The following is a 24,639-nucleotide window of genomic DNA, read 5'->3' as shown; positions in this document are numbered from 1 at the left end:
CACAGAAGTAACCCTCTCCTCTTCTCTCGTCTTCGTCTTCTTCCTCTAGAAACCCCAAAGATGGCGTAGCCAATCCAAAGATCTCTCAAATATTATTGACAACGATGGATTCTTCTAGTATACTCGATTCTCTCGGAGTTGAGATTATCGGCGTGATGGCTCCGGTCTCAATCTGCATGTTCCTCGTCGTCCTTCTCACTTACTCTCTCTCCGTTACCTCCGACCCTCAGATCCGTACCGCCGCCAATCTCATTTACATCGAGAATCCCTCTGACTCCGCTACCGTTAAGCTTGAAGGTAGTCTTCTCAACGCCATCGTCTTCGTCGTCCTCGTTGCCGCCGTCACTTTCATCCTTGTTCTCCTCTTCTACTACAACTTCACCAATTTCCTCAAGCATTACATGCGCTTCTCCGCCTTCTTCGTCTTAGGTACACAATTTCGTTTCCTTCTTCTTCTTAGGGTTTTACTCGAATTCAATGTTGGTGGTTGTGTGTCTCAGGTACGATGGGAGGTGCGATCTTCTTATCGATAATCCAGCATTTCTCAATTCCTGTTGATTCAGTCACCTGCTTCATATTGCTTTTCAATTTCACCATCCTGGGGACGTTGTCAGTGTTTGCTGGTGGTATACCAATTGTGATGAGACAGTGTTATATGGTTGTTATGGGGATTGTTGTTGCAGCTTGGTTTACTAAATTACCTGAATGGACTACATGGTTTATCTTGGTGGCTTTAGCTTTGTATGATTTGGTTGCTGTTTTGGCACCTGGTGGTCCACTTAAGCTCTTGGTGGAGCTGGCTTCAAGCCGAGATGAGGAGCTTCCTGCTATGGTTTATGAAGCTAGGCCCACTGTCTCCTCGGGAAACCAAGGGAGGAACCGTGGCTCCAGTTTAAGGGCTTTGGTTGGTGGTGGTGCTGGTGGGGTTTCAGATTCTGGATCAGTTGAGCTGCAAGCAGTACGGAACCATGATGCAAACCAACTTGGAAGGGGAAATTCTCATAATCTGGATTATAATGCTGTTGCTGTGAGGGATATAGACAATGTGGATGGTCATGGTAACGAAGACAGAGACGTTGTTGAGAGGTCACCTGTGGTTGCCATATCCTCAGAGCAGTCAACCGCAGTTGGAACCAGAGGAAATATCGAAGACAGAGATAATGTTATGGATGAGGAAATGTCTCCTCTTGTTGAGTTGATGGGCTGGGGAGATAATAGGGAAGAACCAAGAGGTTTGGAGGAGTCGGATAACGTTGTCGACATTTCAAATAGAGGCATAAAACTTGGTCTTGGAGACTTTATTTTCTACAGTGTTCTTGTTGGTAGGGCAGCAATGTATGATCTGATGACGGTATACGCCTGTTACCTTGCGATCATCTCGGGACTAGGGTGCACTCTTATTTTGTTGGCTGTGTACAACCGAGCTCTGCCTGCTCTTCCCATATCCATCATGTTGGGTGTTGTTTTCTACTTCTTGACGCGGTTACTGATGGAGCCGTTTGTTGTTGGGATGACAACTAATTTGATGATGTTCTGATTAACCAGAAAAAAATCTAGGGAAACAAGTAGATGATGATATCCTGATTGCTGTTTTTATCCATGTATTGCACCTTATGCTGTTTCAACTGAAGCAAATATGTTTTTAGGGATTTGAGCAATATTCTATGGGAAAAAGCTTATGTAAAATGGATTGATAGTCTCTGAAGCCGATCATTTTAGTATGTGTTTGTAGACATTTCAGGTGTTTGACTGAAAACTTTAGGATTTATCTGTGGTATCTTAATTCCTTCAAGTCTCATCTCTCGTACATATACACTACACACAGACACAGAGAGTCTTGACGTCAATTAAGCACAATTAATTGTTATGACTTATGATTGTAAAGAAGCAGATAGATGCATTAATTTATAGGACAGTCCACGGACCCTCTCACAAGACGCGATGTGGGATGTGCGCATCCGGACTTACTATTTTAACACCGACTTATTAGTTTTACTTTTTCATATTCGTTCAATAACCCTCCAAACCAGAACTTAAACCGGATACCAAACCGGTCGTAGATTTCTACATTATTATTCTGGAAAAAAAACTGAAACTTTACATAGGATTTTGATTTATGTCTCAGTTTGAGTAATTTCCAACAGCCAGTCTACCACGTACGTTTTTGCTACATGTAATTTCTTTATCTAATTTATATTCAACTAAGTATCTAAAAATTACAACACCAAAAAAAAATATTATTATTTAGAAGAATATTCTAAAAACTAATGAACGAGAGAACAAGTTGATCTCGTTGACTTTCTCTTTTTATTCTTTTCCACAAGTTTTATCGAAACAACTATTTTTATCGTATGTGTTTCTATATTTATTACGAGCTAGTGATAATATTTATAACAATAAAATTACAAGTTTAAGACAGACCACAATATTTTCACGTAACTGAGAAAACCTAATTAATTATATCAACCCTTTTGAATGATGAAATCTGCTATCTTACTCATGGTTTCATGTGTCTTCATGTTTCTTGTTTTTAGCTATATTCAAGGTAACATATTATAATCTCTCTCTTTTTTTGATTCATCAGTTTGCGGAATACAGAATGATCAAACTTGTGTTGCTCGATTTGTTTGTTGACTGTTGATATAAAACAAAAAGACGTGGAAGCTGCGAACAAGAGGTGTCACATAAATCAAATGTATGAAGGAACATGCGGGAATGATGGAAACAAGGCATGCTTAGGCGATTTCAAAAACAAGAAGTTTAAATATGATCTTTGCCAATGTACTAACGTTATTCGTTTTTCAACTAAATTACCTCACCATCGTCTTTGCAATTGCAGTCGCCCTTGCTAATTTATTTATATCCATAACCAAAATTCTTGTACTAATTAATGAATCAATTAACAAGTTGTAAGAATTTTTGGTAACTAAAAAAGAAGTCGTCCATTTTTGTTTTTAAAAAAAATTGTAAACTTATATATGATTATAAGTTAATTCTACTTTGAAAAAGGTGCATATGTGTATCTCAACCTCTTTACGTTGTATGTAAATTTTTCTTTTTTTTTTTTTTTGTTAAAGTTGTATGTAATTTGTTCTAGATGTAAGTAAGCGTTATGACTTGATCTGTCATGGAATTATTGTCAACTGATCTGATACTTCCATTAGATTTACTTCTCTTAACGTAGAAATTTGATTTCAGAAAAAGAAAGATTGAGAAGTTGGTACACTGCTCCATCAGGAGGCATCTAGTCTTCAGTCAAGTAACCTGGCCGCTGACCCAGTAAAGGAAGTGCATTTGCACCATATGGTCCATATCAAACCCAAATTCAATTTTTTTTTATTCTAATTTTTATAAAATCTGAACTGAACTAATAAAACTGCTTACACTTTAACCTAAATTATCGTTGCTTTTTTTTTTTTTGGCAACCTATCATTAATTTACCAGTTTTTTTTGGGTAAAACTTTTTTTTTTCTAAGAAATTCTGATATTCAGTGACTCTCGCACTGGGTGTAACCGATGTTTTAGCGGCTCTTGCATTATTTTTATTTTATTTTATTTTATTTTAAAGAAAGTTATTTTTTTGTCTGATTCGATCATATCTAAACCATGGTAAAATTGGTTTTAAATAAATAAAAAATAGTATATATATAAGGGGTCCTTCTCTTGTCTATATTTAATTCTCTTTAATTTTTCTTTGGTAAAATCACTTTGTCATAAAGACAAAACACCATGCTTAAGCTTAAGAAGACTAGTAATTCGAAACGGCGGAGAGAAGAGGCAAAGCTTTCATCTATGTCCCTGGCTGAACTTCTTAGCTATGATCATGAACGGCGCGAAAAAAAGGCTAGGAAGAGAAGAAACTGCCTTTATTGGTCTGAGCTTCCTCCGGATCTGATCCACTCTGTTCTCCAACGACTCAGCCTCCGCGATTTACAACGAGCTAAATCCACATGTTCGGCTTGGCTCTCTGCTTCGAGAAGTTGCCTTCCAAAATCCCAAGACCCATGGTTAATTATATTCCCTAATAATAATGAAGACGACATGAACATGAATCGCTGTAAGTTGTTCAATCCCGAGGAAAAAGACAAGCTGTACAGCATAAGCCAGGATCTGGGTGTGGGTGGTGTGTGTGTTGCCACGTATGGATGCTGGCTCCTCATGCGAAACCCTCTCTTTAATCTCTACATTGTTAACCTTTTAACCGGCCAGAGGATCGATCTACCGCCCGTGGAGTCACAACGTGGTAAGACAAAACTCGAGCGGATCGTAGATGATAAGTTCCACGCTACACAGCTGACTGGATCATCTGATCAATATTACGAAGCTGATTCTATAGGCTTGGAAATCAATTCCCCTCGACTATGGATAGACGAGGAAGCAAGAGACTATCTAGTTATCTTCTCTTTCAAGATACCTACGTGGCCCTTTGACACACAATGTGCCGTGATCTGCAAGAAAGGCGATCACTCGTGGAGAGAGTTTCCCGACGGCTCTCCCTGTTCTGACATGGTATACAAGCATCATAAGCTTTACGTCTATCGCTATGGTGCTATCCAAATCTTTGATATCTCTGGAGACGGCCTAATTCCCCTAAAAGCTCCTGAGACTGATGCTGTCTATGTTGCTCCATTCTCCTTTGACGATTTTCGTCATGAGTCTTGCCTAGGACTTTGTGTTTTTGAGAAGACTAGCATTGTCGTCACAGTAAGTGGACATGTCCTGATGGTCGTGAGCGTAGTGACACGCCTCGATACCTGGTCATTCTGCATCTACAAGATGTGTTCATGTACGAAAAAGTGGGAGAGGCTTCTTTATTTGGATGGCGAGGCAATTCTTTTGGATCTGGGTGTCACCGTGCCTGCCATAGACTTTGAGGGAATCAATGACAATTCCATCTATTTTAGTGGCCTTGGAATCAATCACAATTCCATCTTTAGTGGCCTTGGTCAGGATGACAAAGAGGATGATATTTTTGTCTTTAATCTCAAGGCAGAGACGATTGAACGACCGCACCAGTCTGTTTCTTCGTCGCTGCTATACTCTTGTGCGCGATGGTTCTTGCCAGGTTTCAGCTACAAGTATTGATATCATGGTTTTGTGTTTCTCTAGTACTTGACGAGTTTGGTAGGCTCATTTTGGCTAGATATGGCTCTAAAACTAGTCAAGTTGGTTGAAAAGAAACTGAAACTCTTTAGAGATGATCATGTCCTCTTGGTTTTTCTTTTTTCTTGAAATACGGCTCTCTCTAGTTATTTAGAGGGTAGGTGGACGATTCCTTTATAGGCCATCATTACTTACGAACAAAAATGTTTAACTTGTGTCAACTGCTCTCTCTCTCTCTCTTTCTCTCTTGACTTGTCCTCAATTTGCCGATAATGCATGTAAAAAGACCCGCTTGCAATCTATGGTTTGTTCAGATGTTTTAACTATTCCAATCACATAAAACGTCAAAAGCATTTTCAACATGACCAAGAGGCCAACCTCTTAAGAGCTTCACCGTTGAGGATGTTATTTTGAGGTTTTTAAATTTTTTAAGAAAATATTTTTGTACTTTTTGAAAATAAGAATTTGTGAAAGACTAATTAAAATTTTGCTTCTCCAATGGTGAAGCCTCTTATTGGGATTCTTCATTTTGAAAGAAAATTTTTTGTCAAAAATATTATTTATGAAATGAAAATGAGAAATAATAGCATTTCATAATTTTTTAAACTTACAAATTATAAAAGCATAGTAAAAATAGGAATACAAATCATAAATGGGATAATAGATTAGTTGTAATCTTGGTTTGTGCCAAACTTTTGCTTTCTGATGCAGCCTTATCATTCTTCTACAACATTCTCTGCAACAACAAACACAAATCCACTCAAAGATCAGTTTATGTATGTGATTTCGTTATGAAGATCAACCTTTTAGGATTCCCTTTTGTGCAAATGGATAATAATGACTTACAGGAGCTGATGTTCTGAGTAGTGACTGTGGAATTCACAAGTGCTGTTCCATTCACTGAAGCCATGGATTGTACATTTAGCTGTGTACACTGCAGTGGCGGCTAGCAAGGATGGTGAATACCGAAGCATTTCGTAGTCCACAAGGCAAGCTCGATCAAGAACGACGCCAAGATCTCAAGCTGTTTCGAAGTAAACAAGGTAGTTGTAATTCATAATGTTTGATGAGTATATGTTAAATTACGTACAAGTCACTGATAGATTAACTGATTTACCTTCTTGTCTGATTGAGCTGCCTTAAGGAACATCTTCAAGAAAGGGTATTGCGTCCGTAACGACATATTGAATTGTAAAGTACTAAGCATAATCTTCTCCTGCACACAGAGAGGTTTTCGATGTCAGAGAAAAAAATGCATTACAAGCTATAAAGATCTATTGTAAATGATTGATAAGATAAAATTACCATAGGATCAGATTCAATGTAGAGTTCTTCCAACGACATCGGCATAGGTTGGTCAAATGTAGCTTCATTCTTCTCCCCTTCTTCTTCATCAATGAATATACAATCACCGAACTCGTTACCACTACTACTTGGAAGCGATGGTTTCAGCTTCTTTGTCTCTTCTTGAGGTCTGCACATATTCAAAAACAATCTCAGATCTTCTCTCTTTTCTCAGCCAAAAACAAAATCAGAGAAAGGTTTTCCAAAGCATTACTGACCTTGAAATTGAGGGATGTAATGAATCAAGCTTCTTCTTCTCACAGCTTTCTTGTTTTCTCCTGAAATCAATAAAATCCAAAGAAATAAGAAATCTTTAAACAGAGATGGATACAAAAGAGACGAGCTTTAGAATTTGAGAGAGAGAGAGAGAGAGGGTTAAGTTAATGTAGTGAGATAAGCCTATTCTCTTGTTAACAACGCAAGGATAAGCTTTTGAACCAACGAGTTTCTGGTTAATCACACTCAATGCTCTCCTGTTCTGTCTCTTCATCTCTATTCCGACTTTTCTGCTTCTCGTATCATCATCATCATCTGAAAAAGAAAATACCAGAAGAAAAAAATCAGACTTTTTTTAATGTTTTTGAAATCGTAAAATTCTGCGATTCTCTATCAAACTCGTTTTTACAAACTGCCTTCAAGATGAATCTCTATAATGGGTTTGGCAACGAGATTACGATTAGTCTCTGGATTAACCATTCTTTTTTTTTTCTCGGAGGAGATGATTGAAGATGAGTTTAGGCAACGAGATTACGATTAGTCTCTGGATAATTTCATTAATCCTAAGTTTAATCATCATGCCTATCATATAAATAAATTAGGGTATGAAGAACCCTAATTTTCAAAATCAAATACCCAAATCTCTAAACAACTAATTCATACAAACAGAAATAGAAACGTACCATAACAATTGTATAAGCTTCGATTTGCTGGAGGAGACTCATCGTTTTCCATGAATCGACTGGCCGATTCGCTGACCACAGTCGACGTTGTAACTCGGCGACGGTGGAGATGATGTTAAAACGTCCGATCACCTCAGATAACCCATACATCTCCTCCGATTGTCGTTCTGATGGTCGATCTCACACAGACATTATCGGGAAAGAGAGAGAGAGAAGGAAGAAGAAAACTGTGTCGATATAACTTTTTTTTTTTTTTTTAAATATTAAAACATCATCGAACAAGAAGCTGACACGTATCAATAAGAGCTGCCTCTTTTTGATCCGAAATTAGTTTCTGTGTTTTTGATTTATTTTTTGGCTCAATTTTAACATAAGAGGCTTGATAAGAGAGGCCCCGTTGGAGAAGCTCTCCGATTTGGGCCTTATAATCGTTATTTGGGCCCATTCTCCTAGTATTTAAACCAGTCTTCTTCTCTACTTACTCCCTCTCTCTTCCTTCTGTTACTATACCGCCCAAGAAAAAGAAAACAATGGCTACTCCTACTCGCTATAGTCTCTCGAGCAAATCTGCCATCCTTTCTTCCACGATCCTAATTCGTATGAAACGTACTTCAGAAAGATCGTTCTTTGTAGACACGAGAGTTGTCAATTCATCAAGCCAAGTTTCAAGGAACCCAAGGAAGATCTTTACGATGTACGATCGAACATCACAAACTATCTCTGTATTCACTAGTCCTGATGAGATTCTTGAAGAACCCGAACCCGTGAAGATACGGTTGTCTACAAACAGACTTGGACCAGCGATGTCTCGGCAATTTCCCGACGCAGGGCTTCTCACGTTAGCCGCTTGCTCATCGGCGGAAACGGTTTTTCTCGCCGGTAGTAATCCTCCGGAGATTTCTAGAACCTTCTTTTCGTTTCACCCAAGGTATCCGCCGACGAAGGTTTCTAAAAACAGAGTCTTGTGGATTGAAAGCTTTGCCGCTACCGAACAAGATTCTATTTCTGGTTTAAGAACCACCAAGATGATGAGCAAAATGCATTCTGGAACTGTGTTAAAGGTCTTTAGGGTGAGAAAGATCGGGAAAGATGAACCCCTTACCACGGTGGATTACGATGACGGAGAAGGTAGAGTATACAAAGTACGACAAAACTTCTTGAACATTTTGAACCGAATGCCACGGCCATTCTCTGAACAAATTCGAGGGTTGATAGTTTATGAAAATGCCCGGTCCATCTACAGCCTCAACCATCTCTCTCACACATTTATCAATTATCTCAGAGGAACAGTGGTCGGCTTGTTTTGGTGACGACAATGTTATGGGGATGATTACAGTGGAATTAGCAACACGTCTCAACAATATCATTAGGAATGGACTTCTTGCGGTACAAAATGAGCTTGGGATTGGTGGAGCTTAGGTGAGCTATTACTATGACTCGTAGCTTAGATTTGCAATTCCTAATTGGTTTGAATATTCAATCTTTTTTACTTGTAAAATCAGAATATCTAATCTGATGAATCAAGTTCTTTGTACTGAATTGAGTTTTGTAACAAACTTCTCTCTTTCATGAAGTTTACTTGTTCCTCGATCTTCGGATCTTCTTCTTCTTATTCAACTAGGCCTTGTTGGAGCTTAGGATTTGCTAAGTCTAGTTTTTACAATTGGTTTGTATATTGTTTGTCAGCGACTGCATTTTTTATTCAATGATTTTGTTCCGTTTGATAAAAAGATGAAACTTTACAAAAGGTACTGCAACCCTCAACGCTTTCACAATTGGTTTGTATGTCCACTTGCAAATACACTCAAAAATCAAAGGTAACATACAGCTGAATCTGGTTCCGAACAAAGAAACAAACACATTGCGCAGTAAGGCTGGTTTCTTCTTTTGGAATAAAAACAAATTTATAGAAGGCATCAATTAGAAGATGAACAAGAAAGATGAAGCATCTACGCATAGCTGAAGAAGACGATGAAGCAGAATTAGGTGTGACTAAGCAAATGGATTGCCTCCAGTAGAAGCAACAGTGCCTTGTGCAGCAGAATTCCTACATCCATGTTAGGCAATAAGACAAAAGATAAGCTCCACAGAGAAACAAAACGTAAAGATTATGATTTTTTCATATATTATTTATGGTAGATTACTATCATAAATTCTTCATTCAACGCATTGCAGAATCATATAAGTGAAGATTACATTATGACACTGTGAAACTTACTGTAGTTGAGATGAGGCTTCCCCTGCCATGCATGCTACGCCACCTGCACAAGTTTGAAGGGGCTGAACATGGGATACTCACTTGTGTTTTGATATTTCATGCAACATAGTGAGAAGCTAAATTTCTTGCAGGACTGTAATAAACAGAAAATGGTATAATTTATAGCGCGAATTTAATATCACCTTGCCCGACTGCTGGAGTAGGTAAGTACGAGGGTACAGAATCTAGAACGAGCCATGGTTGTGCACCATTAAGGAAGGTTGGTAGTGTCTGGATATCAGGTAGGGCCCCTTGTAACGAACTCACGTCTAAGAACTGGCATTAAATACAACCATGACAAAGTCAATCATAGTATTTGCAAGGCTTCTACTGATGTATAATATATACACACGTAAATGTAGGGCATCTTCCACAATATATGTTGTGTTTTACCAAATGAACCATAATGCCATAGACACTTTGCAAATATTATCAAACTCTACGCTAAGATGAGCTTTGAATGAACTACATTCAGAGGTTATCTGGTTTAATACATTACACCATTGCATACAAATGATGGTGTGAGATCTAATTTGATTGCAAGAAATATCTGTGAACAAGGATCTACATACCATGTCATTTGAGTCAAACTCGGAATCATACGGGAGATCAAATGGATTAGCTGACTTTTGTTCGTTTACATGCTCCCAAGCTTCTTCCTGGGAATGAAGATTTGAATCGATCAAAGACTAGAAAACGGATAGGGAAGTTTGAAAGATAGTCGACACTCGATAAGAGTATAGGAGAAAACAGCAAAGATAACTGGAACCATAAGAGGGGAGTATACTTGTGCCATGGCAATGTTCCCTGGAAAATCAAAACCAGAAGAGCCAGCAGGGAATGTGGCTGTTTGGGTGACACCATTGCTTAATTCCTGTGACTTGTCATAATCATTGAGGAATCAATAGTGAGATAATCCAGAATACACTGACATGATAAAGGGAAAAGGGAACAACCTCTACAACTTGTGGTTCCAAATGCTGTTGGTGAGTATTCCTACCACTTTCCAAAGGGTTGGCCTCAATAGAGTCGGGAAAGGCATTCCACGGCTGCTTAAAACACGCCGAGTAAAAGTTAGTTCATCACATTCCCTAGTATGTATGCTAATCTTGTGACTGTGGAATGCTAATTACAGTATTTAGTTTGTCAGATTACAGCTTGCCTAACTACATACATACAACATGAGACCAGCGAATTCGCCCAGCCAAGATAAATTGGATCATTTTCATTAACAAAAGAAGTATCATTTTCAATGTCTAGGATGCGATAGCACATCAAGCACTTTCCTAGTTATTTTCTCATGCTGCACCCGAATTGGTGTAATCGAAAAGGCAGAATAGAGAATTAAGACGAACCGGGGTAACGGCAACATTTTTAGCAACATCCGAGAGATCATCCTGCCATGGACTTGATATCGACAAAGCATGTTGGTCCACAACAGATGGATATGGTGGCCATTGCATGCTTGTGCTAGGCTGTGGGATTCTTTCATCTTTTACTTCCAACTGGGGAGCTCCAGAGGAGCTAATAACGTTTGTAGATTGTTCAGCAGGAATGGGATTATCAAAAGAAGCCCACCCTTCGTTCTTAGGTGCAGACAAGTCTGGCAGTCTTGAAGTAGATTGCTGGCCCAAATTTCCAGCAAACAAATCTGTCGGGGTGGATGAGTACGTCTGTGGAGGTTGATGAACATTCGTAGGTGGAAATCGGGGTGCTATTGAAGGTTGAACTGTATTGACAGATTGAGCCATTGGCGCTCCTGGCAACTGAAACAAATCAATAGGAGCCTTTGTCGACTCTGCTACTAAAGGAACAGTAGTAGATCGGGGTGCTATTGAAGGTTGCTGGCTTCCTGTACTTTCAGATACGCCTTCCCCTAAGCCACTTGTAGTTCTCTAGAGAAAGAAATTGAAGAAAGATTGAGAAGTTGGAATATCAGTAAACTCACTTTTTCCACAAGCGGATGATTTTCAAATGTAACAAACAAGCATTCTAGAGGAGGCAGGTTGTTATTACCTGATGTTGCCTGCCTGGAAATAAATTTTCACTTGGAGGGGCATTTGAATGGTGAAACTGGGGACTACGAAATTCAATTTCCTTCTGGAAGTTTGGGGACTGTGTATCAGACCTGAACGGATCTCCTCCACTTGACACAGAAAAATCTGAAGCCCTTGGAGCAGATCCCTCATTTGCGAATTGGTCTTCAAACATATGATCACTAAAACGTCCAGGGCTGTATACAAAACTAGAGGCTTTGGCATGAAGACCTCTCACTGAAGCAGACTTGCCGGCAAATCCCAAGGGTACTTTCCCATAACGGCGCTCTTCATACTGATAATCGTAAGGAGGGCTTTGGGAGTAAGAATGATACGAGTTGGCCCGTCGAGTCATATCTTCAGAACTTCCATGGTCCTGTCAGTTGTATTACAGGGAAAAGAAATATAAATAAATGTTCTCTGCATGCAGGCACATGTTGAATATATAGCAAGTAAACAGAAATTATAAGCATCAGATATTAGAAGAACTATATGACAACCTTCAGCCTCAGAGCAAAATTGATAAAACCTAACATTGTTAGATAAGAAACTTCAAGTATAATTGTTTCTCTTAAAATGAAAAAGAAAGGTACTAGCAATAGGACACACTTAGACCAAAAGTTTCATGAAATACCTAAATACATTTTAGCAAATCATTGCTGTTTTGGATATAGGATTTTACCTAAAAATGAAGCAAGCTATGTTTTATAATTTTTCAAATGACGAAAAAGAAACNTTGTAAGACAATGCATCACCCTTGTTTCTAGGGGATCATTTGTTAGTCTTGTCTGCAGAAATGTAAAGTGAGTATTCACTCAATAGCGCTATAATATAGCAGAAAACTTGATTGTGGGATGAACATAGGAAATACATTCAATGAATTGGACAAAGAGTGTTCCGTTAACTAATATCAAGTTATCAACTACGGAAATATATTCAATGACCTGAACAAAAAGGTTTAAGTAATGCCGCTTTACAAAATTCCAGCAACAGAACCGTAAATGTAAGACAATAAAGTAAATCAGGAAAGAAAGCATAAGATGTATAGAAGAAAAATGATCAGATAAGAAAAGAAACAGAGAGGCAGGTGAGGAATAGTTGGCAAAGAGAGGAAGGGTACTCACTGAATCCCGCTACAAGCCATGCATACGAAAGTCCAGAAAGTTGTACAAACATATTGAGGTCCCTGCATCAGTATTCAGTAGTATCAATCCTTACTATAATAGCTGGAATGAAATTAAAATNTCTCCAGAAACATTTAAGAACTGAGACTATAGCATCGATTCTACCTGATTACCACCATTTTGAAGTACTTCAACTTCTTGAGAAGTAAACTTTGACATTGATACAGACTTCACACGATGAGTAAATTCACGGCTGTAGTTTATTCAAATAAAATCAATGGTGAAAAACTGAAACTATGAGAGATAAAGAAAAGGTGGGGACATCACTACATCATGGCAGTGTGCTTTAGATACGAAACAAAAATGCACAGTACACCACACAACCCTAAACTCAAAAATATACATCAAGAGAAACCTATTAACTGCATATGAAAGATGCCAAAGATTAANCCTAAAAATGAAGCAAGCTATGTTTTATAATTTTTCAAATGACGAAAAAGAAACTAGATTATCTTGCCTGACTATCTTTCAGAGGCTTGTCCGTAACATTTGCACCTGCATATTTCTTTTGCACATACACACTTTTGATAAATTCGCGAACTCTTTCTGCATTACTGCCAAAGAAACAACATCAATATCTGTTCATGGAGTTTAAACAGATCATATTTTCGATATAAAGAAACCATGATCTTTGCTGCTTAATCATGAACGCCAGTGAAAGCTAATTATTTAAACCTGTTTTCCGGAAGTCTCTGTCGTTGATGGTCCCAATTTTTCAAATATATTTCTCGGGCACGCTGAAAATGGAAAACTTTCATAAGCTACATAGGGAAACATATATCTCCAGAAACATTTAAGAACTGAGACTATAGCATCGATTCTACCTGATTACCACCATTTTGAAGTACTTCAACTTCTTGAGAAGTAAACTTTGACATTGATACAGACTTCACACGATGAGTAAATTCACGGCTGTAGTTTATTCAAATAAAATCAATGGTGAAAAACTGAAACTATGAGAGATAAAGAAAAGGTGGGGACATCACTACATCATGGCAGTGTGCTTTAGATACGAAACAAAAATGCACAGTACACCACACAACCCTAAACTCAAAAATATACATCAAGAGAAACCTATTAACTGCATATGAAAGATGCCAAAGATTAAACTTGCTCATAATACATAAACCTATATTTCCTTTTCCGTGAAAACCAGTCTCATATAAGAGTTGCATTAAAAAAAACAAAAATACCAAATCAAGAGAAGACACACAAATAAAAAGGGAGCCACATAATAGATTAAGATTATGTTGTTAAGTTAGAGGAGTAATAAAATAACACGCACAGGTCCGCCACCAACTATAATGATGTCGAAAATTTAGCTCACAATGTAATCAGGTGCATAGAACGAAATTAAAGCACAGAAAAACAATCAAACATTTTGATAAAGTGTATATTGTAAGACAATGCATCACCCTTGTTTCTAGGGGATCATTTGTTAGTCTTGTCTGCAGAAATGTAAAGTGAGTATTCACTCAATAGCGCTATAATATAGCAGAAAACTTGATTGTGGGATGAACATAGGAAATACATTCAATGAATTGGACAAAGAGTGTTCCGTTAACTAATATCAAGTTATCAACTACGGAAATATATTCAATGACCTGAACAAAAAGGTTTAAGTAATGCCGCTTTACAAAATTCCAGCAACAGAACCGTAAATGTAAGACAATAAAGTAAATCAGGAAAGAAAGCATAAGATGTATAGAAGAAAAATGATCAGATAAGAAAAGAAACAGAGAGGCAGGTGAGGAATAGTTGGCAAAGAGAGGAAGGGTACTCACTGAATCCCGCTACAAGCCATGCATACGAAAGTCCAGAAAGTTGTACAAACATATTGAGGTCCCTGCATCAGTATTCAGTAGTATCAATCCTTACTATAATAGCTGGAATGAAATTAAAATCTAAAGGCACACGAATGAATGAAAGAAAAAACTAAGCTTTCGATTTCCGTATTCGGAAATAAGTAGAGATCACTTGAGATTAACTTCACTTAATGAACCCGTCAAGGGACATAATCAAAGCAAGCAAACGAAAGCCCCCCAAAAAAAAAAAAAAAACATATCTTTCAAATGATAACCACAGAAGAAGAAGCTGAAGTCAAACACAATAACAAAGAAACCCATCAGTTCAAAAACTCAGTTGATACCAAAAAAAGACACTCACAAGATTAGGCCTTTGAGGGAAACCCACAAAAGAAACTAAAAATGGGTGTAAGGGAGGAGAGATTACAAGGCTATTGCAGTTGATACAACGACGATTAGGGGGAAGCTTCATAAGCCCACGAATAATCTTCTCGTTCCTCTCTTCTTCTCTTTTACTTCCCATCATATCGTTTTAGACGCTTTCAACAAATAAGCCCCCAAAAAAAACGAAGAGTGTTCTGTTCCCAGATGATGATGAGATTGACTCACGGAAGCGATTTCGTGAAATTGGGGGAAAAAAAAGTTGGGTTTTTTTATTTGAAGTCGCTGATAAATCAACGATTTTGGGAGCTGGATTTTTCAAATGGTCTCTCTCGAATTTGAATTTCACAAGAGATGATGATAGATAGAGAAAGAGAAAAAAGAAACGCCTTTTTTTTTTTTTTATCCTTTTGTTTTGATTGAGAAAAAGGGAAGAAGAAGAAGAAAGAATCTCATGTTGTTTCCCTTTAATTCGTCTTTATCTGATGTGTGTGTGGGCTTTTTTGCCTGACCCACACCCATCATTATTGAATCAAAACAAAATTTACAATGCATACTCTATAGTCTATAATCTATATGAACCCAAAAAAAACTATATATTCGATTTTAAGATATGGTTCGTTATGATGGTTATATCATCTGTTAGGTGACTAACCACTAGTACTAAAACGTTTGACTAAACCAAAACGAAAAAGGTAGTAAAGTACATATAATGATCGTCTTAGTGTTTACTTAACCCTAATGTTTTTGACGAAATTAACTTATACAATAATCTCTCTACACTTTAATTGCATATTTAATCTCTTAAAACACTTTGATTGCATCTAAAGATGCTTTAACCTTAATTCACACAAAACTTTCGTATCACACACTTCACATGCTAAGCTAGTTGCTACAATTGCATAAGTAATACTATTTCCTTTAGTGTACAGATGGGAGAAATTGATTTTTGCTAGGAAAATTGTAAAAAAATGATGGTTATATATACACTATCAAAGTTCATCAAACCAAAATGGAACAGTTTTTAGTAAACTAGTTACATATATATGTGATGTCATGTCGTCTTAGTAAACTACACTTTAATTAATCTCTTAACACGTTAATTGCATCTAAAAATGTATATATTACTTAATTATGAGAATGAAATAGTTAAGATGACATATATATATATATATGTTTGTCGGAGGCGATACAAGACTAAAAGATAAAAGCATCGATTTCTCAATCCCCGATTCTTGTCTCTTCTTCCTCACATATCCATTAATAGTTTATAATTTATACCTTTGACGTTCAACGAGTAGTGGTTGGTTATTTTGTTCTAGGTATAGTGGAGTTGTTGTTTTCCTTACGTACGTATTGCAATTCTGACAAGGTACTTCAAATATATATATATCGAAGGCAGTACTATAGATCTATATAGATATATTGATTATGTTTGTTCATTGAGTATCAACAGTTAGAGATGTCTAAGCTTATGCAAAATCCGGTGTTCCATGAACTTAAGAAGCAAGCTTCTTTCTTCATCAAGGAAAAGATCAAGACTGCTCGTCTCGCCGTAACCGACGTTACTGCAGAAGAACTGTGAGTCATCTTTACTAAATTTCTAGAAACCATTACTGCTAAGCTTATAAATCTGTTAAATTTTTGAAACTTACGTATAAGGTAACTTTTATTACCAAAACTTGTTGTTGTGTCGTATTTTAGAAGAGATCTCTTATACTAACGGATTTTGCGTTGACACGTCCGATTTGAAGATTGACAGAAGAAATCACGGGCAGTGCTCACTTGTTAATAGACGCACGTTCCATGGCGGTCATAACCAGAGCTTCTTTTGAGGTCGATCAATTTCAAAGAATCTTGAGGATTCTACGGCAAAGGTTATATATTGATTCACTTTGATTCAAGCAAAACAACTTAGAAATATATAATCTAACCACTAATAATAAATCCATCAATACAAAACTACCCCATAAATTAAAGAAGATATATAACCATAATCAACAACCATTAGAATCCTACAAAATTTAGTAACTATATAACTTTCGTATTATTTTTTCAGAATGGTAATGTTTGATAGAAGGGAATGGCGCGGCATGTACAACACGTTGTCAATGTTGAACCACTTGTTGATCAACGGCCCCCTAAGTGTATTCAATGAGTTTCAACACGAGAGAGTAATTATCGAAGATGTCATAAAGATCGAGTGGCTCGATGAGAAAGGATTCGATTGTGGTGTAAAAGTCCAAAACATAGCCGAGAAGGTACTAAGATTGCTTGAAGATGACATGTTTCTTAAGGACGAGAGAGAAAGAACCCGTAAGCAAAGCATTGGTCGGATCACAGGATTCGGAAACTCGAGTTTCGTTACACATTCTGAAACGAACAAAGGAAGAGACAACAAGTCGTTCACGAGTGACGAACACCAAACTTGTGAGAATGATCGTATCGCAGATGATCATCCTTTCGTTGAGAATGAACAAAATAGTGCTCAACTCTTGCTTTCTTCTTCGATTTGAGTTACGTTGTTCAGCAAAGACACAAATTAATGCGAACATGTAACGCGTTAATTTTGTAAAATGTACTATTAAAAAATCATTAAAGGTCACGTGAGGTTATTATTATTATTGAGTAAAAAGTCACGTGAGATTTTTTTTATTTGCGGTTTTGGTCCTTGGGATTACATAGATCTTGCAACGGCGTACTAGAAGTATCTCCGGCGACATCTGTTTCTAATTCGATCGATCACTCTCTCACTTTGGGTTCGCTCTCTCATGGTTTGAAGAATGAGATCTCACCAAGCTGGCCGGAAACTGCCGCTACTTCAAGTTCTTTGCGGACTCGCAGTTTTCTCCGTTTTCCTTTTCTCCATCCAATCTTCCTTCTTCGCAGGTCCTCCTCCTCCGTCGCTTAAACCTTTCCGTCTCCTTCCTTTTTACCATTCACACTTACCTCTCATCTTGAATTGTTCGAGTAAACTAACGAATTTTTTATTGTTCATATCGCAGCTAGTAATACTCGTAAAATAGATCTTCAACAAGAAGATATCCAGATCTTGTCAGGTTTTCAATCCAGCGTTCAACAGTGCGTGGTTTGTCTCCAATTCCCAGATTTCTTTGTAATTATAAGTTTCTTTATGGATTCGTCATCTTTGATTTGGATATATGTGTTCTTGCACACTAGTTTTGATCTGGAAGAGTGTATAGGTTTATGGGATTGTGATGAGTTTTTGTAGTTTGGAAGATGTGTTGGGAGTTAGAATAATGTTATACTGTTTATGCAGGCGAAGAGAGGGCTTGGACTCTCTGCTCATATTATTGATCACTGCAATTTGATCCTCAAGTTCCCTGAAGGCACTAACAGCACTTGGGTATGTTTACATGTGTGTATGGCTTCTTTTTTTTGGTATTTCATTGGTTTTGAAGTGAATCATGTCTTTCAATTACAGTACAATGCACAATTTAAAGTTTTCGAGGCATTGGAGTTCAAGTATAATGTCTGTGAGGCGGTTCTTTTATGGGAGCAGGTTCGTGCTTCTTTCTTTCTCTTGATTAGAATTTTCTTGTTTGAGAACTTCATTAGAATTCTGATGCGTTTGAGTAATGCAGTACCGGAATATGACTACAGTATTGACAAGAGAATACCTCGATGTACGCCCTGATGGATGGTTGGACTATGCAGCTTTGAGAATTGCACAGCTGTATGAACCCTACACGTCTTGTCTAATGGTTTTGCTTGTGTTATTTGATTATTTCTTGTTGAGCTCTTTTGATCTTTCGGGTTTCAGGGGAGCTGAGAAGTGTTATAATCGTACATTGTGTGAGGAGCATCTTAATGTGATCCTTCCGGCGAAGCCTCCTTTCCACCCTCGGCAGTTTCATAAGTGCGCTGTTGTTGGAAATTCTGGAGATCTGTTAAAAACTGAGTTCGGAGAAGAGATTGATAGTCATGATGCTGTATTTCGAGACAATGAAGCTCCTGTCAATGAGGTAGTTATATGTCTAACATTCTCGTTTGTGATTTCTTTGAGTTTCCCGATTGCTGTTTCGACGAAGTGTGGAGTTTTGATTTCCTTTACTGGCATTGCTTATATTTATGTTATATTTTGTTGCAGAAGTATGCCAAGTACGTAGGAGTAAAAAGGGATTTCCGACTAGTTGTTCGTGGTGCAGCTCGTAACATGGTTAAGATTCTCAATGGGTCTGGTTAGTTAGTGCTCATAGTAGACAAATTATGATTATCTTCAAGCACTCATTGTAGCTTTGTCCTTCTGATGTAACCTTCTGAACTGTCATTTACTGCAGACAATGAGGTGCTTATAATTAAAAGTGTGACCCACCGAGACTTCAACGAAATGATAAAGGTATAATTACTGTCTTCTTTATTTTTCCTTTTTTTTCCACCATGACCGTGTTTTTTTACAACTTCCACTGTAGTAGTTTGTAACAATGCCCCTTCAATAACACAATTGAAGAGACTGAATGCTGAATCCTTGCAGTCGCTTTTATACATGAGTTACAGGGTGTTCTTACACGGCTTTACATTATTTTGTAACAGGGTATACCCAACCCTGTTTATCTTTTCCAAGGAATTGTTCTACGCAGAGGTGCAAAAGGAACCGGGATGAAATCCATTGAACTAGCATTGTCTATGTGCGATATCGTTGACATATATGGTTTCACAGTCGATCCTGGATACACAGAGTGGCAAGTATCCTAAATAACTTTCATCCATATTGCTATCTCTTACACTCCAAAGCTGTTTAGGAAAATGGATACTTCGAATCTGATAATAATTTACCTTGGTTATCGGGAAAAGTGAAGTACACTTCTAGAGATAAATTGTCATGTTTCCTCACTTTGTATCTTTAAATTCAATACAGGACGCGTTACTTTTCCACGCCAAGGAAAGGGCACAACCCACTACAAGGAAGGGCATACTACCAACTTCTAGAGTGTCTTGGTGTACGGATAACTTGTCAAAACCTTAATTCTGTTTGATCTAAACGTTAACCCTTTTGTGGTCTCTCTAAAGAAATCATGCTTGGCAGGTAATCCGGATCCATTCTCCCATGAGATCCCAGAGAAAGGAGGACTGGTCAAGTGTGCCAAGTCGTGAAATGATAAGCCGAGCTCATGCAGCTGCCTTACGCCTACAAAGAAGCCAACAGCCAACTAATTCGAAGAGGGATGGGTTAGGACAATTCGGTAACTGTAAAGTGTGGGGCGACGCAGACCCGACAAAAGGACCAGTCTCGGGATCGCCGGACATGAGTGAGATCAGGAAGAAGTCAAATTACAAGAAATGGGAAGTGATGCCATTGAAGAGTTTAAGAAAGGAAGCTAGGGATCACTATATCCAAATGAAAGGGGTGTCACAGTACAAGATGGATGGAAATAAACTGGACGATCTGGTTTGCGTGAGGCATCCACTAAAATTAGAGGCGTAAATGTTGTTCATCATCTTGTAAAGGTTCAATTTTTGAAGTCCAACTGAGCTGACAAAGTAAAGGTTAAGTTCTGTTTTGATCAATTAGTTATCCATATCTGTTACAATGAACGACTTGAGGCAACCAGGCTATAGTAACTTCATTTACTTCCAAAAGTTGATTTTGTTATAAACAGAGTTCAGAGAGATACAGAACAGTAGAGAGCATTTATTGATGTTCTTTTTGTGGGTAAAGCAATAGGAGTCTTCAGGTTTTTTACAGGTGCGATTTTCCGACAAACAAACAAGATTGTCCGTAACAAGGATCATAAGGTCGAGAAGTTGGGCCCTTTTATGGTTTTGTTTTNACACCACACAACCCTAAACTCAAAAATATACATCAAGAGAAACCTATTAACTGCATATGAAAGATGCCAAAGATTAAACTTGCTCATAATACATAAACCTATATTTCCTTTTCCGTGAAAACCAGTCTCATATAAGAGTTGCATTAAAAAAAACAAAAATACCAAATCAAGAGAAGACACACAAATAAAAAGGGAGCCACATAATAGATTAAGATTATGTTGTTAAGTTAGAGGAGTAATAAAATAACACGCACAGGTCCGCCACCAACTATAATGATGTCGAAAATTTAGCTCACAATGTAATCAGGTGCATAGAACGAAATTAAAGCACAGAAAAACAATCAAACATTTTGATAAAGTGTATATTGTAAGACAATGCATCACCCTTGTTTCTAGGGGATCATTTGTTAGTCTTGTCTGCAGAAATGTAAAGTGAGTATTCACTCAATAGCGCTATAATATAGCAGAAAACTTGATTGTGGGATGAACATAGGAAATACATTCAATGAATTGGACAAAGAGTGTTCCGTTAACTAATATCAAGTTATCAACTACGGAAATATATTCAATGACCTGAACAAAAAGGTTTAAGTAATGCCGCTTTACAAAATTCCAGCAACAGAACCGTAAATGTAAGACAATAAAGTAAATCAGGAAAGAAAGCATAAGATGTATAGAAGAAAAATGATCAGATAAGAAAAGAAACAGAGAGGCAGGTGAGGAATAGTTGGCAAAGAGAGGAAGGGTACTCACTGAATCCCGCTACAAGCCATGCATACGAAAGTCCAGAAAGTTGTACAAACATATTGAGGTCCCTGCATCAGTATTCAGTAGTATCAATCCTTACTATAATAGCTGGAATGAAATTAAAATCTAAAGGCACACGAATGAATGAAAGAAAAAACTAAGCTTTCGATTTCCGTATTCGGAAATAAGTAGAGATCACTTGAGATTAACTTCACTTAATGAACCCGTCAAGGGACATAATCAAAGCAAGCAAACGAAAGCCCCCCAAAAAAAAAAAAAAAACATATCTTTCAAATGATAACCACAGAAGAAGAAGCTGAAGTCAAACACAATAACAAAGAAACCCATCAGTTCAAAAACTCAGTTGATACCAAAAAAAGACACTCACAAGATTAGGCCTTTGAGGGAAACCCACAAAAGAAACTAAAAATGGGTGTAAGGGAGGAGAGATTACAAGGCTATTGCAGTTGATACAACGACGATTAGGGGGAAGCTTCATAAGCCCACGAATAATCTTCTCGTTCCTCTCTTCTTCTCTTTTACTTCCCATCATATCGTTTTAGACGCTTTCAACAAATAAGCCCCCAAAAAAAACGAAGAGTGTTCTGTTCCCAGATGATGATGAGATTGACTCACGGAAGCGATTTCGTGAAATTGGGGGAAAAAAAAGTTGGGTTTTTTTATTTGAAGTCGCTGATAAATCAACGATTTTGGGAGCTGGATTTTTCAAATGGTCTCTCTCGAATTTGAATTTCACAAGAGATGATGATAGATAGAGAAAGAGAAAAAAGAAACGCCTTTTTTTTTTTTTTATCCTTTTGTTTTGATTGAGAAAAAGGGAAGAAGAAGAAGAAAGAATCTCATGTTGTTTCCCTTTAATTCGTCTTTATCTGATGTGTGTGTGGGCTTTTTTGCCTGACCCACACCCATCATTATTGAATCAAAACAAAATTTACAATGCATACTCTATAGTCTATAATCTATATGAACCCAAAAAAAACTATATATTCGATTTTAAGATATGGTTCGTTATGATGGTTATATCATCTGTTAGGTGACTAACCACTAGTACTAAAACGTTTGACTAAACCAAAACGAAAAAGGTAGTAAAGTACATATAATGATCGTCTTAGTGTTTACTTAACCCTAATGTTTTTGACGAAATTAACTTATACAATAATCTCTCTACACTTTAATTGCATATTTAATCTCTTAAAACACTTTGATTGCATCTAAAGATGCTTTAACCTTAATTCACACAAAACTTTCGTATCACACACTTCACATGCTAAGCTAGTTGCTACAATTGCATAAGTAATACTATTTCCTTTAGTGTACAGATGGGAGAAATTGATTTTTGCTAGGAAAATTGTAAAAAAATGATGGTTATATATACACTATCAAAGTTCATCAAACCAAAATGGAACAGTTTTTAGTAAACTAGTTACATATATATGTGATGTCATGTCGTCTTAGTAAACTACACTTTAATTAATCTCTTAACACGTTAATTGCATCTAAAAATGTATATATTACTTAATTATGAGAATGAAATAGTTAAGATGACATATATATATATATATGTTTGTCGGAGGCGATACAAGACTAAAAGATAAAAGCATCGATTTCTCAATCCCCGATTCTTGTCTCTTCTTCCTCACATATCCATTAATAGTTTATAATTTATACCTTTGACGTTCAACGAGTAGTGGTTGGTTATTTTGTTCTAGGTATAGTGGAGTTGTTGTTTTCCTTACGTACGTATTGCAATTCTGACAAGGTACTTCAAATATATATATATCGAAGGCAGTACTATAGATCTATATAGATATATTGATTATGTTTGTTCATTGAGTATCAACAGTTAGAGATGTCTAAGCTTATGCAAAATCCGGTGTTCCATGAACTTAAGAAGCAAGCTTCTTTCTTCATCAAGGAAAAGATCAAGACTGCTCGTCTCGCCGTAACCGACGTTACTGCAGAAGAACTGTGAGTCATCTTTACTAAATTTCTAGAAACCATTACTGCTAAGCTTATAAATCTGTTAAATTTTTGAAACTTACGTATAAGGTAACTTTTATTACCAAAACTTGTTGTTGTGTCGTATTTTAGAAGAGATCTCTTATACTAACGGATTTTGCGTTGACACGTCCGATTTGAAGATTGACAGAAGAAATCACGGGCAGTGCTCACTTGTTAATAGACGCACGTTCCATGGCGGTCATAACCAGAGCTTCTTTTGAGGTCGATCAATTTCAAAGAATCTTGAGGATTCTACGGCAAAGGTTATATATTGATTCACTTTGATTCAAGCAAAACAACTTAGAAATATATAATCTAACCACTAATAATAAATCCATCAATACAAAACTACCCCATAAATTAAAGAAGATATATAACCATAATCAACAACCATTAGAATCCTACAAAATTTAGTAACTATATAACTTTCGTATTATTTTTTCAGAATGGTAATGTTTGATAGAAGGGAATGGCGCGGCATGTACAACACGTTGTCAATGTTGAACCACTTGTTGATCAACGGCCCCCTAAGTGTATTCAATGAGTTTCAACACGAGAGAGTAATTATCGAAGATGTCATAAAGATCGAGTGGCTCGATGAGAAAGGATTCGATTGTGGTGTAAAAGTCCAAAACATAGCCGAGAAGGTACTAAGATTGCTTGAAGATGACATGTTTCTTAAGGACGAGAGAGAAAGAACCCGTAAGCAAAGCATTGGTCGGATCACAGGATTCGGAAACTCGAGTTTCGTTACACATTCTGAAACGAACAAAGGAAGAGACAACAAGTCGTTCACGAGTGACGAACACCAAACTTGTGAGAATGATCGTATCGCAGATGATCATCCTTTCGTTGAGAATGAACAAAATAGTGCTCAACTCTTGCTTTCTTCTTCGATTTGAGTTACGTTGTTCAGCAAAGACACAAATTAATGCGAACATGTAACGCGTTAATTTTGTAAAATGTACTATTAAAAAATCATTAAAGGTCACGTGAGGTTATTATTATTATTGAGTAAAAAGTCACGTGAGATTTTTTTTATTTGCGGTTTTGGTCCTTGGGATTACAT

At 37.2% G+C, this 24,639-nt stretch overlaps 7 protein-coding genes and 1 pseudogene across 7 annotated transcripts; 6 read left to right on the top strand and 2 right to left on the bottom strand.

The window, feature by feature from the left end:
• Positions 15-1,735, top strand: LOC104755057 (presenilin-like protein At1g08700). The gene is made up of 2 exons (XM_010477377.2): positions 15-429; positions 501-1,735. Exons 1-2 carry the CDS (start codon positions 105-107, stop codon positions 1,535-1,537), a joined length of 1,362 nt encoding a protein of 453 aa, XP_010475679.1. The 5' UTR covers positions 15-104; the 3' UTR covers positions 1,538-1,735.
• On the top strand, positions 2,427-2,938 carry LOC109130181 (putative defensin-like protein 228). The gene is made up of 2 exons (XM_019239383.1): positions 2,427-2,545; positions 2,656-2,938. The coding sequence occupies exons 1-2, from the start codon at positions 2,476-2,478 to the stop codon at positions 2,850-2,852; spliced, it is 267 nt and encodes an 88-aa protein (XP_019094928.1). The 5' UTR covers positions 2,427-2,475; the 3' UTR covers positions 2,853-2,938.
• Positions 3,730-5,085, top strand: LOC104759122 (probable F-box protein At4g22165). The gene has a single exon (XM_010482090.1). The coding sequence runs from the start codon at positions 3,730-3,732 to the stop codon at positions 5,083-5,085; it is 1,356 nt and encodes a 451-aa protein (XP_010480392.1).
• LOC104755056 lies at positions 5,672-7,596 on the bottom strand (annotated as a pseudogene).
• On the bottom strand, positions 9,079-15,429 carry LOC104755054 (probable ADP-ribosylation factor GTPase-activating protein AGD14). Its single transcript, XM_010477376.2, has 13 exons — positions 15,056-15,429; positions 14,608-14,669; positions 13,648-13,735; positions 13,499-13,560; positions 13,281-13,377; positions 11,620-12,015; positions 10,959-11,498; positions 10,560-10,652; positions 10,391-10,477; positions 10,176-10,262; positions 9,747-9,879; positions 9,565-9,607; positions 9,079-9,393 (listed from the first exon to the last, which is right to left on the bottom strand). Exons 1-13 carry the CDS (start codon positions 15,152-15,154, stop codon positions 9,339-9,341), a joined length of 1,842 nt encoding a protein of 613 aa, XP_010475678.1. The 5' UTR covers positions 15,155-15,429; the 3' UTR covers positions 9,079-9,338.
• Positions 16,449-17,663, top strand: LOC104755053 (clathrin interactor 1-like). Its single transcript, XM_010477375.1, has 3 exons — positions 16,449-16,590; positions 16,764-16,886; positions 17,069-17,663. Exons 1-3 carry the CDS (start codon positions 16,472-16,474, stop codon positions 17,523-17,525), a joined length of 699 nt encoding a protein of 232 aa, XP_010475677.1. The 5' UTR covers positions 16,449-16,471; the 3' UTR covers positions 17,526-17,663.
• Positions 17,723-20,669, top strand: LOC104755052 (sialyltransferase-like protein 1). The gene is made up of 11 exons (XM_010477374.2): positions 17,723-17,898; positions 18,015-18,097; positions 18,290-18,376; positions 18,455-18,532; positions 18,615-18,706; positions 18,794-18,995; positions 19,121-19,211; positions 19,311-19,369; positions 19,564-19,712; positions 19,889-19,970; positions 20,057-20,669. Exons 1-11 carry the CDS (start codon positions 17,793-17,795, stop codon positions 20,453-20,455), a joined length of 1,428 nt encoding a protein of 475 aa, XP_010475676.1. The 5' UTR covers positions 17,723-17,792; the 3' UTR covers positions 20,456-20,669.
• Positions 23,396-24,610, top strand: LOC104755050 (clathrin interactor 1-like). Its single transcript, XM_010477373.1, has 3 exons — positions 23,396-23,537; positions 23,711-23,833; positions 24,016-24,610. Exons 1-3 carry the CDS (start codon positions 23,419-23,421, stop codon positions 24,470-24,472), a joined length of 699 nt encoding a protein of 232 aa, XP_010475675.1. The 5' UTR covers positions 23,396-23,418; the 3' UTR covers positions 24,473-24,610.

The sequence above is a fragment of the Camelina sativa genome, chromosome 17, assembly GCF_000633955.1.
Source record: "Camelina sativa cultivar DH55 chromosome 17, Cs, whole genome shotgun sequence".
NCBI classification, from domain to species: Eukaryota; Viridiplantae; Streptophyta; class Magnoliopsida; order Brassicales; family Brassicaceae; genus Camelina; species Camelina sativa.
This window is presented reverse-complemented; position numbering and strand designations above follow the sequence as displayed.